General features: G+C 39.8%; 1 protein-coding gene across 1 annotated transcript in view; it reads right to left on the bottom strand.

The window, feature by feature from the left end:
- RFC1 (replication factor C subunit 1) overlaps positions 1-17,623 on the bottom strand; it is a 77,814-nt gene that overhangs the window by 2,275 nt on the left and 57,916 nt on the right. The window contains exons 12-24 of the mRNA XM_059163357.1: positions 17,292-17,396; positions 14,720-15,122; positions 12,830-12,942; positions 10,943-11,057; positions 9,630-9,739; positions 9,266-9,403; positions 9,011-9,106; positions 8,788-8,886; positions 6,885-7,039; positions 6,640-6,757; positions 4,816-4,961; positions 1,784-1,997; positions 438-629 (exon numbers count right to left, since the gene is read on the bottom strand). Coding sequence (XP_059019340.1) covers positions 438-629; positions 1,784-1,997; positions 4,816-4,961; positions 6,640-6,757; positions 6,885-7,039; positions 8,788-8,886; positions 9,011-9,106; positions 9,266-9,403; positions 9,630-9,739; positions 10,943-11,057; positions 12,830-12,942; positions 14,720-15,122; positions 17,292-17,396 — 2,004 coding nt within the window. The remainder of the gene's footprint in view (positions 1-437; positions 630-1,783; positions 1,998-4,815; positions 4,962-6,639; positions 6,758-6,884; positions 7,040-8,787; positions 8,887-9,010; positions 9,107-9,265; positions 9,404-9,629; positions 9,740-10,942; positions 11,058-12,829; positions 12,943-14,719; positions 15,123-17,291; positions 17,397-17,623) is intronic.

Below are 17,623 nucleotides of genomic sequence, written 5' to 3'. Positions count from 1 at the left end.
GGTGGGCAGATACTATAAATGGTTTTAATCTTTCCTAGCACAAGACAAGATTGTTTCATCCTGAGAAACTTCTATAGGCAGTTCGATGGCTATAGCAAAACACAAATTACAGGAGAGACAGTTTCATGAAAATGTTTCTCTTAATGCAACTGTAAAAATATGTCTATTGTAAAACACACCAATGTACCAACAAAAATGGTACTTTTTCTAAAATAGCATATGACCATCAATATGATGGCCTATTTTCTTGCTTTCTTCCACTATTATAAGCAGCTATTTATAAGAATAAAATCTATACCTTTCTCCACCCTCAATGTGATGAACCTAAAAACTTAAAACAGGCCCTGAATGATTTCAGAAGGCAAGTTGTACATAAGAAAGGATAAAACTATTGAGGGAGTATCATGGCATTTCCTGTCTGTAGCTTAAAATACTACCTTGATCATTGCATCAGTTTCCATAGAGTCTTGGTCTTTCTCATCAGATTGAGAGTCATCTTCATTTAACTCTTCATTGTATTCAGAATCCAGCGCGGGGCCTGTACTGTGTCTGGGTGTCTTTACAGCCTGAAGGGAATATGGAATGAGGTGGACTTCCTTATTGTAAGTTCTCGTGAAGGCTGCTTTCACCTATGGGAAAGGAATAGAGGCTGTTAAAAATATAAGGGCCAAAAAATCCTTTTAAACTAAAGGTTTTGTGAGATCCTGCAAGATCCTTAAAACATTCTGCAAAATATTATATATGTACATTTAAGTGTATTTCTGCACATTTTTCTGTGGTGAAGTTCTATTAATTTCCATGACATTCTTAACAGAGCCCGTGAGTCAAAAATAAGAACCAGTATTTGGGAACATTAGGCAGGCAAAAAGAGAGAAATTTAACTTGTGAGATTTAACCGTGCATTCCACTGTTCTACAAAGTAAGAGGTACAGTGAATCAATAAATCAAAAAGACTTAGAATATGGTGCAAGTTAAAGTTGGCCCTTAGGTACCACAAAATACATAAATTACCTTCCACAAAATACATAAATTACCTTTATCATAATAATAATGGTTATTTAAAAATACTAACTTTATCATAATAATAATGGTTAATTAAAACTACTAACTAACTTGAAAAGCCCTAACTTGAAGCTTCTAAACATAGTTGTAGAATTAGTCCTTGAATTCTAACAGTGGTGGTCTCCTGGGAGAATTTACCCATAACCATAAAGTCAGATCAAAATTCTAGAGAAGGCAAGCCACAGAGAATATTTATCTTCTAAAATGGCACCAAAGAAATAGGCAGAGTGTGAGGTAGTAGATATTACAAATTCATGTTATGTCATTTTAATTTTTTCATGCTCATTATAAAGTATAACTATTATAACTATAATAAACACTAAATTCACAGATTAGGCAGACTAAGAAGAAGTATAAAAAATCCTCAGCCAATAAACACATCTTTCTTTTCATAATATATTACCACCACCTGACTTACTTCCCCAGGCTCATCATTTTTACAAGGAATACATTTATATTTGCTTCTCTAGATTTCATGTCTTGCTTTTCCACTCAATGTAAAGCAATGCTAAAACTACAAATCGTTAAGGTCAAATCCAGAACTCCATTCTTAATACTGCACTCAAACAGAATCTTTGGAAAACCTAGGCCATAAGAAGGAAAAGCATTTAAAGGGGAAAAAATTAAACCATTTTAAAGCACCTACAACATTTCTGAAACACTTCTACTACAAACCTGGTAATTACAAAGTGATGGAGAACCAGTGGGTTACATAATTTACCTTGGGATCCAGCTTGGAGAAGGGACTAGGTTTGCCTCCCCAGTTGCTAATTTCCATGATATTCTCAAAGTCTTCTTTCATCAAGTAGTAGGCGTCCATAAGAGCAATGACATCCTGTACTCCTTCTACCCCTTGTGAGGTCAAGGGCTGTACAAGTGCATCCCTTATATGGGACAGGTAATCCATGTTTATAGTCCTTTTGCTGGAGTAAGTTCTTAAGCCAAAACAAGAGAGACATAACTGTAGTCAGTGGCAAACTACCACCAACTCAAGCCACAGTATGCTGAAGATCAATCCGCTATTATTAATGCCCAATGTCATGTCTACCATTTAACAGCTGATAGAGAAAGCCTAGCACTACACCATCAGGATAATGGACACACCAGTGTGCTCAAAGGGAGTAAATTTTCTACTTATCTGGATTAGTGAATGAAAAACACAAATGTGGGTTCCATTTCCAACCTACTCTCAAAGCCTGGGCAGCACAAGACTTCTATATGCTCAGACTTAACTAAGCCAAAGATTACTCATTCCAGTTCCAAATATTAAAAACATCAGTAAAAGGCAGTGAGATTTCCTACCTCAAGTTCCACTGCAACTTCCTCCAAGAGGGTCTGTTACACCTTTTGATCTTTAATTCTAACAGGCAAAATTACACATAAATATTTCCCTCATATTTCCTAATACAGTTACTCTGAAATCTTTAAGTTCTAGAGCAGGGCCTTCCCCAAACTAAGAAAACTGCAGAAAATGTCCCTGTATAATCACAAGGTGGTCCACACTTGTGAGGGGAAGGCTTCAGGAAAAAGTCTGCTGCGAACCACAATGTTATTATGAAATGATTTTCTCTCTTGCTCTTAAATATTGTCACGTAAAGACAGAAGATAGATGAACAAAACAAAATGCTTCCAATCAAAATCTTTCCAATCCAGCTGCCTCCATCATCAAATGAGGCAATTATATGTGTGCATAATCCAAACAAGAAACCTCAGAGGTTCCTGGGCTTCAGAACCCATAAAAATGTTAAAATTATTCATGGTCCTGCTCTTGTCTTCAGGTAACTGAGTCTCAATAGTTCTCTTGATTTGAAATCTAGAACCCTGCCCCCAACTGTTTTACAATCTAGACAAAGAACCAAAAAAACCCCTCTTATTTTAAATTCATCCATTTCCTCAAGATTCAGTCTTCCATTGTCAAGCACAACTAGTGCTTAAAGACAAATATGAGCCCTAAACCACGGTGCCTAAGAAAATCATGAAACCTTTGTCAAAAGTGTTCTCTTACTTTGTTCCATTACTGTTATCTTCTATTTAGAATCACAGAAAAGTCAACTCTAGAGAAGTCTAAAGGAACCATCTAGTGTTCCTAAATCAAGGGTTCTTAACCTCAGAAAACTGTAATTCCCCTAGCATTATTTGTGCATTAGCACAATTGGGAGTAATAAAGATCAAAGAGCTTTCCAGATTCTCGAAGGCATCTGTAACCCCAACAAGTACTAATAATAAAATCGCACTTCCACTTTAAAGATAAAGAGAAACTGAGATCTATGAAAATTCAATGACTTAATTGCTCGAAAAGTTAAATAAGAAGGTCCTAATTTACTTTAAAAATTGTGAAATTCACTATAGATATACTCTGCTGATGACAATCTCATATACGTGATTCATTAAGGAACATTTACTGACCCAATTTTACATGCTGGATGGGCAGGTCTACCTCCCACCAGAAATGTTTGGTCTAATGGGAGAAGGGGACAGACATACAAAAGCACAGCCGCAAAAAATCTCGAAGTCCAGTGCCCACAATCTACATGAATACAGAGAGGGAGTCAAAGGTGGATACCCGCAGGGCACAGGGATGCATCACCTTTTTAAAAAGCAGAGGGCAGGGAGGAGGAAAAGAGCTCAGAGCCTGGCCTCCCCCTTGAGCAATGAGTAGAGCAGTGGGAAATGCAACCCTTTCTAATTTCTAGAGACCACGGATATCCCTTGGTTCATGGTCTCTTTTCCCATCTTCAAAACCAACAATTAACATCTTAAAATGTCTTTCTCTCTGTGGCTTGATATGGCTGCCTCCCTTTTTTCTTTTTGGTAAAGACCCTTGTAATTACACTGGGCTTGCCCTATAATCCAGGATATTCTTTGCATCTTAAGATGGCAATAAATTCATGTCATTTTAAACCATTAAGTTCAGGTAATTTGTTATAGGAACAATAGGAAATGAATACAAGAGTTGCCCAAAAAAAGACCCAAACCATAGACTAGAAAGAGGGCACAAAGTAGGAAGTAGAATTTTACAGGAATAGAAGAAAGAAATTTCAGTTCAGCTTCAAACAAAAGTTCTGAGTGGACCAATGTTAACATCCCCTCCAGAGATCAGAAAGAGAAATAAGACTGCTCAAGTTCTTCATGGTTAAAAATAAGTTCCTAAAGTTCACTTAATACTTATATGCATGCACATTCTCTAAGTTTCTGAACTTTAACAACACTGTACCAAATAAGAGGTTTTGGACTTCATTAAACTTCTCCAAGCACACTGACTTTCAATCATCTGCATGTCTGCCTCCTGTTCTCATATGCTGAACTATGTCCCCTATCCTAAATGACTCGGTCGGCCTACTACTAGGATAGCTAAAAACTAGTCCATTTATTTAAACAGTTCCCTTTTGCCTATTAAATTATTTGGAAGCTGAGACATTCTGTATGCCTACTAGTAATGGGCACAGTCATAATGATAAATGGTAACACTACCTCAGATTTATGTAGTTTTAAACTTAATCTTAAAGTTATAGATTATCTACCAACTGGGCTTTTTCTCCAAAGTATCCCTTTAAGTGATAAACAAGTATTATATGGATTATAGATAATAAAACCCAGGCCGACAAAATATAAGGAACTTATCCAGGACCATTTATCTAGTTAGCAATAAAATCAAAACTAAAACACCAATCTTTTGACTTATGCTATCCTCACTGGATAAAGACTAAATATGCTACGCTGAGAAACTGCCAGACCCAGACTAACACCACTTACCTGAGACTCATGTGCAGTGCTAGGTCCTGCACAATACGATCGTGTTTGCCGGTAGATGAGTGCCGCCCCAACCAGCTTGGAAAGGTAGGAAACTGGGTCATGTACCCCCTCATTAACTCTCCAGGAAGAACACTGGCATAAATGGCCTGAAAAAAAATCAATTGCAGTCCACTGAATTCAGTGCAACGTTGCTTCCTACGCTACTGGCTTCCAAGGAGTCTTGAGCAAACAAAGCAATACTGTCCCGGGTACCCAATTCCAGAACATCACACCCTTTCCCTCTGTCTCTCTTCTGTCTGAGGAACAGCGGATCAGTCCAAAACATGTCCTGGCCCTCAGAGAGATCATCTCAGATTTCAGCCTCCTTGACCAACTGATCCCAAAACACCAGTTATTTCAGGAGGCAGAAGAGACTTTAAGAGGAACATGACTGGCTTTTTTTTTTTTTTTTTAAAGATTTTATTTATTTATTTGACAGAGAGAGATCAAAAGTAGGCAGAGAGGCAGGCAGAGAGAGAGAGAGAGAGAGAGGAGGAATCAGGCTCCCTGCCGAGCAGAGAGCCCGATGCGGGACTCGATCCCAGGACCCTGAGATCATGACCTGAGCGGAAGGCAGCGGCTTAACCCACTGAGCCACCCAGGCGCCCAGAACATGACTGGCTTTAACATGAACTATGAATAGCACAGCTGGATCAAAGCATGAAAAACTGAACAGAGCATTAAGTAAACTGGCACTTGGGAAAATATTTTTTAAAAGGTATCCTTGAATGTCTTCTAAATCCAGGGCTCACACTTTTTAAAAACTGGAATTATACATAAATTTTGTACCCTGCTTTATTCTAATAATATTCTCTCATAAGCATTTTTCATATTAGACAGTCTTTATAAATGATTTTAAAGACTGCACAATATTCCATCAAGAATGTTTACCATACTCATTCTCCTACTGCCAGACATGGAGATTTTCTCTGATTTCTAATAGTCTCAAAACTAAGGTAATATTTTTGTACATTAAGCTTTTCCCATGTTTAAAGTTATTTCTTTAGGATAAATTTTTAAAGTTACAATTATTAGTAAAAATAAATAAAATAAAATAAAATAAAATAAAAGTAAATAAAATAAATAAAAACTGAACACTTGTAAAACATAAGAGAAAGGATTCTTTATATCCAGAATGAATCTTTGTTTTTTGGTATCCAACAAGGTACAGGCAAAATTAAGAGAGGAACAGGCCTTCCAGAAGTCCCTTGCTTATTATTACTTGGGACAATAATACAGTATAAATATGCAAAACTCAAGAACAAATAACATTCTTAATTATGAAAGTTTGCAAAACTCTGTTTTGAGTGAAAGCTACCCCTTAAATAAAGTGCCCAGTATAAAGCTGCCTCTTCAGCAAGGAAGAAGAAAATCAGAGTCACGTATCAGAGAAGTAGCCCTGACCTGCCCTGGCTGCATCTCCAAGCAGGAGCTACTCAGTCACCACTGGGGAGCACCAAGAATGACAAAAAAGAAATGGATTGATTCTTAAGGTAAAACAGAGCAAATGAAACTTCTGACTCACATCTTACTTATGTCTGGAATTTAACATTCCTATTTCCATATGTCCATTTACATAAAAACATTTTGAAACCCTGAAAAATCTGGCTATTTTTATTAAGAAATGGACAATTGTGACCCCAGAGTGTTTTAATCTAGAACAGACATTATCTTGGCCGCAAGAGCCACAGCGTTTCTCTGGCGCTGCACGTAACTACAAGAGCTCACAGCTGTTCCGTTCTCCCTGAAGCAGAGTCTGCATCTTAGGGAGAGCCCTGGGCTTACCTGCGTGGGCAGGAGACTCCAGTTCTGTTTACTCCGGATCTGACGGTCCACTAGGTCACCATCACATATGCTGTCTGCTGCTCTGCTTAAAAGCATCAAGTGCTTTTTCATGTCTCCCCTGCATAAATAAAGCAGTTTGGATGACACCACTGTCCGCACTCACGGCCGGCCCTCTCTCCCAGGAAGGTGGCCTCCCTGTACCAGGAGGGAACGAATTCTACCCCTCACGAGCTCCGAACACTCACCCTGCAGCCACAGGCTTCACGTGTACATAGTTCTCCTGGACAAAGAGGGGTGCTATCGAATAATCATGAAAGAAGAGATCTGACTTGTCCATAAGTGACATATGAGCGGTCTCCTCTCCAGCTGCAAACACTTTCCGGGCAACATCAAATGGGCCCTAAAAAAGAGAGGGACACACCTAGTAGAATGGCCGATGTCCAAAATGCTGACAATATCAAACGCTGCAGAGATGTGGAGCAACAGGAACTCTCATTCATTGCTAGTAGGAATGCAAAATGGTATAGTCACTTGGAAGACAGATTGGCAGGTTTTTCTTTTACAAAACTAAATATACTCTTACCATACCATCCAGCAGTTGTCTTCCTTGGTATTTATCCAAACAAACTGAAAACATACTACACAAAAAACCTGCATATGGATCTTTACAGCAGCTTTATTCTTAACTGACAAAACTTGGAAGTAATCCAGATGTCATTCAAAAGATGAATAAACTGTGGTAGATCCAGACACTGGAGTATTATTCACCACAGAAAAGAAGTGAGCTGTCATAAGTCCAGTAAAAGGTATGGAGAAACCTTAAATGCATATTATTAAGAGAAAGAAGCCAATGTGGGGGGAGCCTGGGTGGCCACTGGTTAGGCATCGGACTCTTGATTTCAGCTCAGGTCATGATGTCAGGGTCACTACGAGCCCTACCTCCTACATTGTGGAGCCTGCTTAAGATTTTCTCTCCCTCTGTCCCTCCCCCTGCTCACGCTTGCTCACTCTCTCTCTCTTAAAAAAAAAAAAAAAAAGCCAAACTGAAAGGCTATATACTGTATGATTCCAATTATAGGACATTCTGAAAAAGGTGCAACTATGGAGACAACAAAAAGATTAGTGATTGGGATACCTGGGTGGCTCAGGTCAGTTAAGCACCTGGCTAACTCTTGATTTAGGCTCAGGTCATGATCTCAGAGTCATGAGATCGAGTCCCATGTCAGGCTCCACCCTGAACGTGAAGTCTGCTTGTCCTCTCCCACTGCTCCTCCTCCTACTCATGTTCTCTCTCTAAAACAAATAAATAGGCTAAAGATCAGTGATTGTCAGGGGGGTGGGGGAAGGGATGGATGAACAGGGGGAGTACAGAGTATTTTTAGGGCAATGAAAGTATTCTGTGTGATACACAATGGTGGACCTAAGCTATGACACATTTGTCAAAACCCATGCAATGTACATGAGGAGTGAATTAACCCTGATGTAAACTAGGACTTTGGGTGATAATGACGTATTGGTACAGGTTCAGCTGGAACAAATGTACCACTCTGGTGGGGGACGCGGACAGTGGACAAGGCCAAAGGAGTCTGGAGTATGGGAAAATAAGAGAAGTCTTTGTACCCTGTACTAAATTTTGTTACGAAACTAAAACTGCTCTTAAAGTTTATTGATTAAAAAAAAAAGAGGGGGTTACAAACACTACTTAATCACTGCTCTAACTGTAATAATAAATTCTGACTAGTGACTAGGTGAAACAGAACACAGATAATTAATACAGACTTCTAGTTTCAAGTTTCAGAAAGGTTATTAAATAATAAGCCATTTCAAACAGGTTATTCCAAAAGTTCCAAACTTCAAAACATGAAATCTATATATAAGGGACCCTGAAAAGGCCATTTTATAACTACTGAAGCGTAAGTATAATTTAAAACTTCCATTTCTCATAATTCAAAATGTACACTAAAAGTCCTTGAGGAAAAATTCATTTGAATTAGAAAACTTCTTAGGAACTATCTTTCTTATTATAAATATCTACAGGTTCAAAGGTGTATCCAGGAACTACAGTATCTACTTTGATTAAGTTAATATGAACAAAACAAGAAATGCTTTAGCCTGAGAAAGTAACTAAGAAATGGAAATTTATTTTACCAGTCTGATATCCTTCTTGGCTCTATGAGAATCAGCCTTGGCCTGGTCATAGGTTAGGGCCTTACTTCGTGCACACCACATACTCAGATTGTGTAAAACCTAACAGAAATCATAAATAAGACATGGTCAAGGTGGAAAAATAATGCTACTCTTCCTCTCTGAAAAGTTAAAGGCACTAATTCAAAAGAATCAGCAACTATTACACAACATGTATTTAATTTACCTGTCTGATATCTTGATTGGCTCCCAAAATTATTTCATTCATAGCTGGAGGGGGGATCTTCAAACCCTCTTTAAATGCAATAGACATCATAGCACCCTGAAATTGACAAAGGAGAATCATAAACTTTTTTTTTTTTTAATTCACATAATCAGTTATTTTTAGAATATTTATCAGGTACTTTTAAAGGTAACTTTTGAGAAATACCAAAAAATAAGAAGGAAAGTGTGATGGAGAAAAAAATTCCAATCATCATACCTTAATCTGTTCAACTCGAGGTCTTTGAAAACGAAGATCAAAACAATAATGAACCAAAGAGCGAATCTTGGGATGATTTCTATCATTGCACATACAAATAATGGGAATTTTTGTATGTTTTATCAGACCAATTAATTCCTAAAAGGCAAATTTGCAACACAAAAATAATTATTTAAAAACAACAACAACAACAACAAAATACTACACAACGTATGTATTTCAGGTTTTGAAAGCCTTGGCAATACACTTTAATTGCTCTAAGTATTACAGCATCATTAGTTCTTGAAATATTTTTTTAAAAACACGCACACAACTACCACTAAAAATCAACGGTAAAACCACAGAACTGCAGTGCTTTCACTACCTGAATTCCTCCCCTGTCCTCACTGCCTGCCATGCCATCGACTTCATCCATGATGAGAGCATGTTTCGTGCTTATTGAATGGGTTGGCCCGCCTGACCCGTGCTGAGAAGCTATGGGATGCGACAAAAAAGAAACCTGTTCAAATGCTGTTATTTTGTTTAAAAAACATGTAAAATATTTTAAACCAAAATGCAAGAGGCACAAGCATATGCAGATGAAAAGAAATTCCACCTCCCACGTTTCCCCCCTCGGGTATCCTTATACATACTAAAAACATGGGTGCAAAAAAATACACAACTTGGTTTTATCAGTCAATATATTTTGGTGATCTGTTCCTTATCTGTAGATATAAAACACCTCATTTTTTAAGGCTGCTTAATAATATCCCATTTTACACATATCTATTAGTATCATAGTATCATAATCACTATCCATAGATAGTATCATAATCACTACCTATTGATAAAATATGAAGATGCTTCCAACCTTCTGCTATTCTAAATCATACTAAATGAATATCCTGATATATATCATTTTGCATATATACAAGTATATTAATTGCTAAATTCCAAGAGCTGGAATTTCTGTTCTAAAAGGTCTGTATAATGTAACTTTTGAAAAATACTGACAGACTACTACTCTCCAGAGTAGTACCAATTAACTAATACTCCCACCAGCTAGAGTGACCGTTCCTGGGCAAATTCTCTTTAATAATAATTTGCTACCATAGAAAGTAGCAAGACTTCTGTAGTTTGAGCATCTTATTTTTCCCATACACTCTGACCACACCAGACCACCAGCTACAGCCCAAAGCACTGTCACCATCACAGTTTCTTCTCCTTTGCTACTGTCTTTGCCTATAGGACCTCTTCCACCACAAATGATCCTCTTTCAACCTCCAAGGCCTGTCAAACAAATATCACCCTTATCCTGGCTTTCCCGAGTGCCCCAAATCAAATCATTTCTTCATCTACAAGCCTCTATTACCTCACTCAACACACTGAATTACAACAATTTATTCACTACCCTCTTCACAAGATTCACCTGTGAATCCTCTAAAATAATGTGCAAAACGCATAAACATATCCATGTATGTGTTTTAACACACTCTTAGAAACTGCTAAGACCTGAAAAAAAAGGCTGGGGGCGGTGGGGGGAACTAGTGTCCTATAAGAGTTCCATCATTAGCCCCAGGATTTAGCAGGGTGCTTGGCACATATTAATGTTCAATACTGGTTCCTAAATATTTAAGTGAACTTGTTTTCCTTACATAACCAAAGAAAACCAAAATAAAAAATCAAATACCCACATACTTGAATAAAAGCCTGTGATGCTGGTATTATTCAGTGATTCAGCAACAATCTCCTTCAAACTGTTCTTACTCCGAGTGTCACTTGCATTCAGTTCCACGTAGCTATATCCCAATTCCTAATCAAAATATTGGAAACCGTTATTGTCACAATGCAAATTATTAACTCTCTCAAAAATAAAGCAACAAAAACAACATAAGGAGCCACGGATTAAAAAAAGAGAAAGACGATGAGATAATATACCTCACAATATTGTGAGATTTTTAAAATATATACATATATGCCACACGCACACACAAACAAGTGCCATCTTAAAAACACAGCTGATAAATCACTAATCTAGAAGAGTATATCTGAATAAGTAATTTTACTAAGTTTGCTTCTGAAAATCCTACAAAGAATTAAATACACCTATCCCTAGATTTCAATTTCAGATATAGAATTAATTTACTATAAGATACAAAAAGTAATTCTTGGCTCTTCAAGATAAAGTTAAATCATTTGTTATCAAACCATCCTGATACATAATCCTCCTACCAAGCTGTGAAAAATCAAGTTTTTCTGACTCATTTCCCAAAATTGATTATACTGATTATAGGCATTATAAAATGCCTTCATGCAATTTCCCTCCAAAATAATGATAATAATAAAGGGAGAAAAAAGTCATGTTTACAACTGTAGAGACTAGGAAAAAAATGTTTTGTTTTGTTTTGTTTTAAGTATACAATAGAATAGAAAATATATAGCTGTTCTATCAGCTGAAATATGCTCTGGCCCATAAAACAAGGGCAAAACAAAACCGCCAGCTTATAGGACAAGGGTTGGGAAATCCAGTCGTATATTTAAAATAAGTTTTAAACCCCTCATTCTGGGACATATGGGTGGCTCAGTTGTTTAAGCCTCTGCCTTCGGCTCAGGTTGATCTCAGGGTCCTGGGATCGAGTCCCGCATTGGGCTTTCTACTCAGCAGGGAGCCTGCTTCTCCCTCTGCCTGCCACGCCCCCTGCTTGTGTTCTCTTGCACGTGTGCATGCGGGTCTCTCTCTAACAAATAAGTAAATAAAACCTTTTTAAAAAAATAAAAGTAGGGATGCCTGGGTGGCTCAGTTGGTTAAGCAGCTGCCTTCGGCTCAGGTCATGATCCCAGCGTCCTGGGATCGAGTCCCACATCGGGCTCCTTGCTCGGCAGGGAGCCTGCTTCTCCCTCTGCCTCTGCCTGCCATTCTGTCTGCCTGTGCTCGCTCTCTCCCCCTCTCTCTCTCTGATAAATAAAATCTTTAGAAAAAATAAATAAATAAATAAAAGTAAATATAAAAATAAATTAAATAAATAAAATCTCTCCTTTTATCATTCTGATGCCCCTTCATGTATCCCTTCACATTCTGCTCCATGACCTCTGGTTTGCTCTAGTGTCTCCTCCTCTCATGGTCTAGGATATGGCAGCCATAGAGACATGGGCAAAGGCAGGCTCCCAGAGCATGGGCCACCAGCCTCCTCTGTAAGCCCATTTCATTTGGCACATGAGGATGGTAGGAATACATATATTCAGTACAGAGAATTCTTACAATAGTATGTAAAATATTTCTATCCTTAAGAGTCTCTAAGACACATTTATATTACCCAAAAGATAATGCACCCAAGGGCTTAGCACACTGCCTGGCACACAGGTAAATATTACCTATTATTTTAATTACCAACATTAAGAAAAGGATGAAAATGACAAATATCCCCGGAACCAAGGTAAATTCTAAAAATCTGACTTTAGAAAAGTCTATATGCAGCAGGTTAAAATACAGGTACCACAGACCTACTAACGCACGCACGAGTATGTACCTGCCACACGCGCCGTTCCCGGGTTAGCCTTCCAACTGCATGACAGCACCACACTCACCTGACAAACCAGAGAAGCTGTGGTTGTCTTGCCAACACCTGGAGGGCCTGAGAGCAGCGCTGCTTTAAAACTAGAGCCATCATCTTTGCCAGCAAATTTACCGAACTTTGCGGCTGGGGAAAAAAGAAGTTCCAGAGTGTTAACCTATATGCCCTAAGAGAAGTTCAGTATTGGCAGGAATCACTGCACACAAACCGAAAATCAAGACCAGCTCTCTGGTTTACCTCTAAATCTGCAGAGTATTTTCTACAAACCATGAACACTTCCAGAGCACTTAGTGAGACTCAACTAACTGCCTACCTCACTGACACCCAAAACGAAACACTAAAACTAACTCTAAAATTCTGATTTGAAACCATAATTGTAGGAGTTTCCTTTCCTACAAAAGCACAGGTCAGGGAGCTGAGTCATCTGGGCTCCAATCCTAACTCCCACTCCCCTAATCCCGCCGCTCAGCGCTCAGCGGGGAGAAGAGATGCAACCTCCTGGGCCTATTTCCTCCCTCTGTAAAACGAGGGTGGCGACATCTGAGTCATCTGGGCTCCAATCCTAACTCCCGATCCCCTAATCCCGCCGCTTACCAGCGGGGAGAAGAGATGCAACCTCCCGGGCCTATTTCCTCCCTCTGTAAAACGAGGGTGGTGACAGTAGGTGCCCGGCATGGATACTGTAAGGACGAGCGTACTGAGCACTGAGCCAGGCACGCCTCAACGACCGTCAGCAAGCCCCTCGGCTACCGGATCACAGAAAGAATGCACTGAAGATGGTGTGTCTGCCACTATGCTGCCCAGCTCAACTCTAGAGCATTCTCCTCCCCTTATCACACGGGTGCCTGACTCATCAAGGGTGCTCCGTACAGACACGACGACGGAGAGAGAGAGATGGCTAAGCCTGCTACAGGAATGGGAAAAGGGACTCTAGTTCCCCCGCAGATTTATAAAGTCTTCTCCAGGAATACAAAGCAATATAACCCCCTTTATGGTAGGTTTTATGTGGTCTCAGAAAAAGAAGAGGAGTCCAACTTAACCCTGCACCCTTACAATTACATCCTCTACCTGGCATAAATAAGCTGGCACATCAGCCAGTGTCCAGTGAGCAGACGGATATTGATAACCCAGCCATCACTCTGGGAATTCGCTGTGCTGCTCCCTGAATTTTGCCTTCTTACTTCTCACACAGTACCCTCCAGGGCCGCGAGTGAAGCTCAGGAAGACACTACTAACCTCTGTGACCTGCAGCCTCAGTTTCACCAATGTCCTGGACGTTAAATACAGAGTGTACTGTTCAGTGTCCCTGACCCACACACGGCGAAGCAGCGCAGGTACCAGAGCTCAGGCCCACCGAAAGCCAATGCGCCGCTGGGATTTTCAGGCTGCCTCGTCTGGGAGTGCGTCTCAGCTGTTGATCTGCACACGTCCCCTGCACCCCATCTCCCAGGCCCTCCCAGGGGCTCGCTCACACATCTGCAGACCTTGGTACCTGTACTCTCTCCCACACAACGCTCTTGCTCCGCTTCGCCTGGCTAACTCCCACTTAGTTTCCAAGTCTTCGCTCGGCTCTCCCTTCCTCCGGGGCTGGGATGCACCTCCACGTCCCTGAGCACACACCTCCACGCTCTCCGCGCCCTCCACTCACCCCTACAACAGTACTTAGCACCACTATCTTCACTGCTGCTTCATCTATGTCCGTGACTGACTGTGAGCAAATGGAGGGAGGCGGCTCCGGTCACAAGAGCACCTCTGGGGTCCAGGACAGCGCCTGCACTCAGCGCACGCTTTCCATGTCTGCTGAGAGATGAGCGGCCCAACTATTCTACTCCCCCACAAACGTGGAACTGAGCAATCACATGGTGACAGACACACACAGAAATGAAGGAAGCTGTAAAATCACCGCGTTTCGTATCCTCGGACGGACTCCTGTGCCAGTTCTGGAGCCAGCGGAGGAGTTTGTTGGCGCAGCTCTGGTCCCCTTGCTGTCCGATTATGGTCTTGAGCGAGGTTGGCTTGTATTTATCCACCCAGAGCAAATGTTCCACTTTGTTTTTTTCACTGCTGTCATCAGCCAAATTCCTAGCCTGGCTGTCACCGTCTGTCTCCTCAGCCACCTGCTCCTCGAAGTCCAGGCATCTCCAAAACACACCTGTTCCCTTTTTTGGTGACTTTGTAGTGCTGTCCTTTTTGGGAGTCAGTCTGCTTTTTTTGGATTCTGATTCCTTCTTAGTTGGGCTAATTTTTCTTTTTCCTTGGTCTTTTTTTTGAGGTGTTCTTTCCAATTTGGACTTTTCTTTCTTCATCTTAGAAATTGGAAAGGTGAGGAAAAAAAGAAATCTGATAAGATTTACAGAGTATCTCTCCTGCTAAATGTGCTCTCTGGGGCAATCTGGGATACCCAAGTGAGCTACCCAATGTGGGTCTGGTTGTTTTCAATAAACCCTGCTGTTGTGGAAATCACCACCTTCCAAACTTTATAAAAATTAACAACAAACACACCAAAAAGCATCCAAATGCCATTTTTTTTGGCGAGACCATATTAGTTTACAAATAATACATATCCTATAATCAGTCTGAAATCCAAGATAAAACATTGAGAAATTTTTGTTCCAACTTTGACTTGTTAAAAGTCAACACCTCCACAAAAACTTGTACACAAATATTCATAGCAGAATTATGATATGTAATCACACAATTACATTACTATTACAGCCAAAGGATAGAAACAACCCAAAGTGGCCATCAACTGAAGAATAAATAAACCAGATATGGGGACAGACACACTACACAGTGTCAACCACCAAAACAGGGGAGTAGAGTCTTGACACATGTACTTTAGTGCAGCTGGACCTTGAAAACATGCGAGGTCAAAGAAGCCAGATACAAAGGGTCACAAATTGCATCTTCCCCTGCAGATAAAATACCCAAAATAAGCAAATCCATGGAAATAAAAAAAACAGAACAGTGGTTTCCAGGGGTTGGATGTGAGGAATGATGGCTAACTGGCTATGGAGAGTGATAAAAATGTTCTAAAATTAGATACTGGTAATGATTGTATGATCTCGTGAATATACTAAAAATCTCTGACATACATCTTAACAGGGTGAATTTTATGGTGGGAATGTCTCAAAAAAGAAAAAAAAGGTGCCTCTTTGCCAGTGAGTGGATGCTGAAATTAGTGGGTAAATATTTGAGGAGAAACAAGATATTACCACAGTATTCAAGTTCCCTCCAAGATATTTATGAGTTACACAGGGGAAAACAGTCACTTTACTAGTGGAGAAACCAGTCAGAAACCACCTTAATCAAGATTAACATCACCAATATGAAGACACATTGACGCAAGGTCGTGAGGTCGAGCCCCGCATCAGGCTCCACACTGGGCATGGAGCCTGCCTAAGATTCTCTCTTCCTCTCCCTCTGCCTCTCTCCAACCCCACCTCTCTTAAAAAAAAAAAAAAAAAAAAAAAAAAGAAAAGAAAAAAGATGTATTAACATACACATCTAATATTATGTACTGAGAAGAACAAAATACCACTTCTGTGGAATCCTGCCAAAAATGTATAACCTCAATCTAAGCATAAGACATCAAAAAACCCAAACTTGGACACATTCTACAAAAGAATTGACTAGTACTCATGAAAAGTCTCAAGTCTGGGAGGCGCCTGAGTGGCTCGGTCAGTTGGGCATCTGACTCTTGATTTCAGTTCACTCATGACCTCAGTATCCTAGGACTGAGCCCCACATTGGGCTCTGCACTCAGCACAGAGTCTACTTCTCCCTCTCCCTCTGCTCCTCCCCCTGCTTGCACACTCTCTATCTCTAAAGTAAATAAAATCTTTAAAAAAAAAAAAAACTGTCTCAAAGCCAGGGCACCCTGGCTTAGTCAGTGTGGCTTAGTCAGCTAAGTGTCTGACTTGATTTTGGCTCAGGTACAATCTCAGGGTCATGAGCCTATGTCAGGTTCTGTGCTCAGTGGGGAGTCTGCTTCTCTCCCTCTCTCTCTACCCTTCCTCTTTCCCTCTGCCCCTCCCCCTGCTCATGCACACGTGCTCACTCTCTAAAATAAATAAATCTCAAGGCCACAAAAAGATAAAAGGCTTAGGAACTATCACAGATTGGAGGAGACATAGAAGATACCACAACTAAATGCAGTGTGGGATCCCAGAATAGAAAAAGGACAACGGGGGGTAATGTGAAGTTCAAATACCACCTGTACTTTTAGTTAGCAGTATGGTATCAGTATTAATTTCCTGGCTTTGATAACTTTTTTTTTAAGATTTTATTTATTTATTTGACAGCCTAAAGCAGAATCCACCTGCTCAGAAGGAAATAAGGTAGCTTCATCTGTGGTAGAAGGGGAAGTTAATCTTTCAGGCAAAAGGACTTTAGACACTCATGAAATGTCTCTATGAAATAGGAAAGTTGTTATATATACCAACTTAAATAAATCAAGTTTATTTTATACAAACCTCAGCTTCAACTGCTATTTCATACTTAGACTTCTTGCCTGGCATAGTTCGAATCAGATTCAACAGGCCATCTTCATCAATAATATTTGTCCCCAAAGCTGCTGCCTATTGATTAAAAATATAAATCATTAAAACCATATCCTAACCATTACTTTGTTTAAAAAAAAAAAAAAGGATAATTCTAGGGTCTGTTCATAGGTGAAAACCACATTTGTAAATTAGAAAAACTATAGTATTTTTAAAAACCCTATTCATGAAAAAGTACCATTAAACAAAGAAAATAACAAATACATCCCCTGAGAGTGACAGGTTGGCAATGGACACGTCATGTT

The sequence above is a fragment of the Mustela lutreola genome, chromosome 1, assembly GCF_030435805.1.
Source record: "Mustela lutreola isolate mMusLut2 chromosome 1, mMusLut2.pri, whole genome shotgun sequence".
In the NCBI taxonomy this organism is placed as follows: Eukaryota; Metazoa; Chordata; class Mammalia; order Carnivora; family Mustelidae; genus Mustela; species Mustela lutreola.
This window is presented reverse-complemented; position numbering and strand designations above follow the sequence as displayed.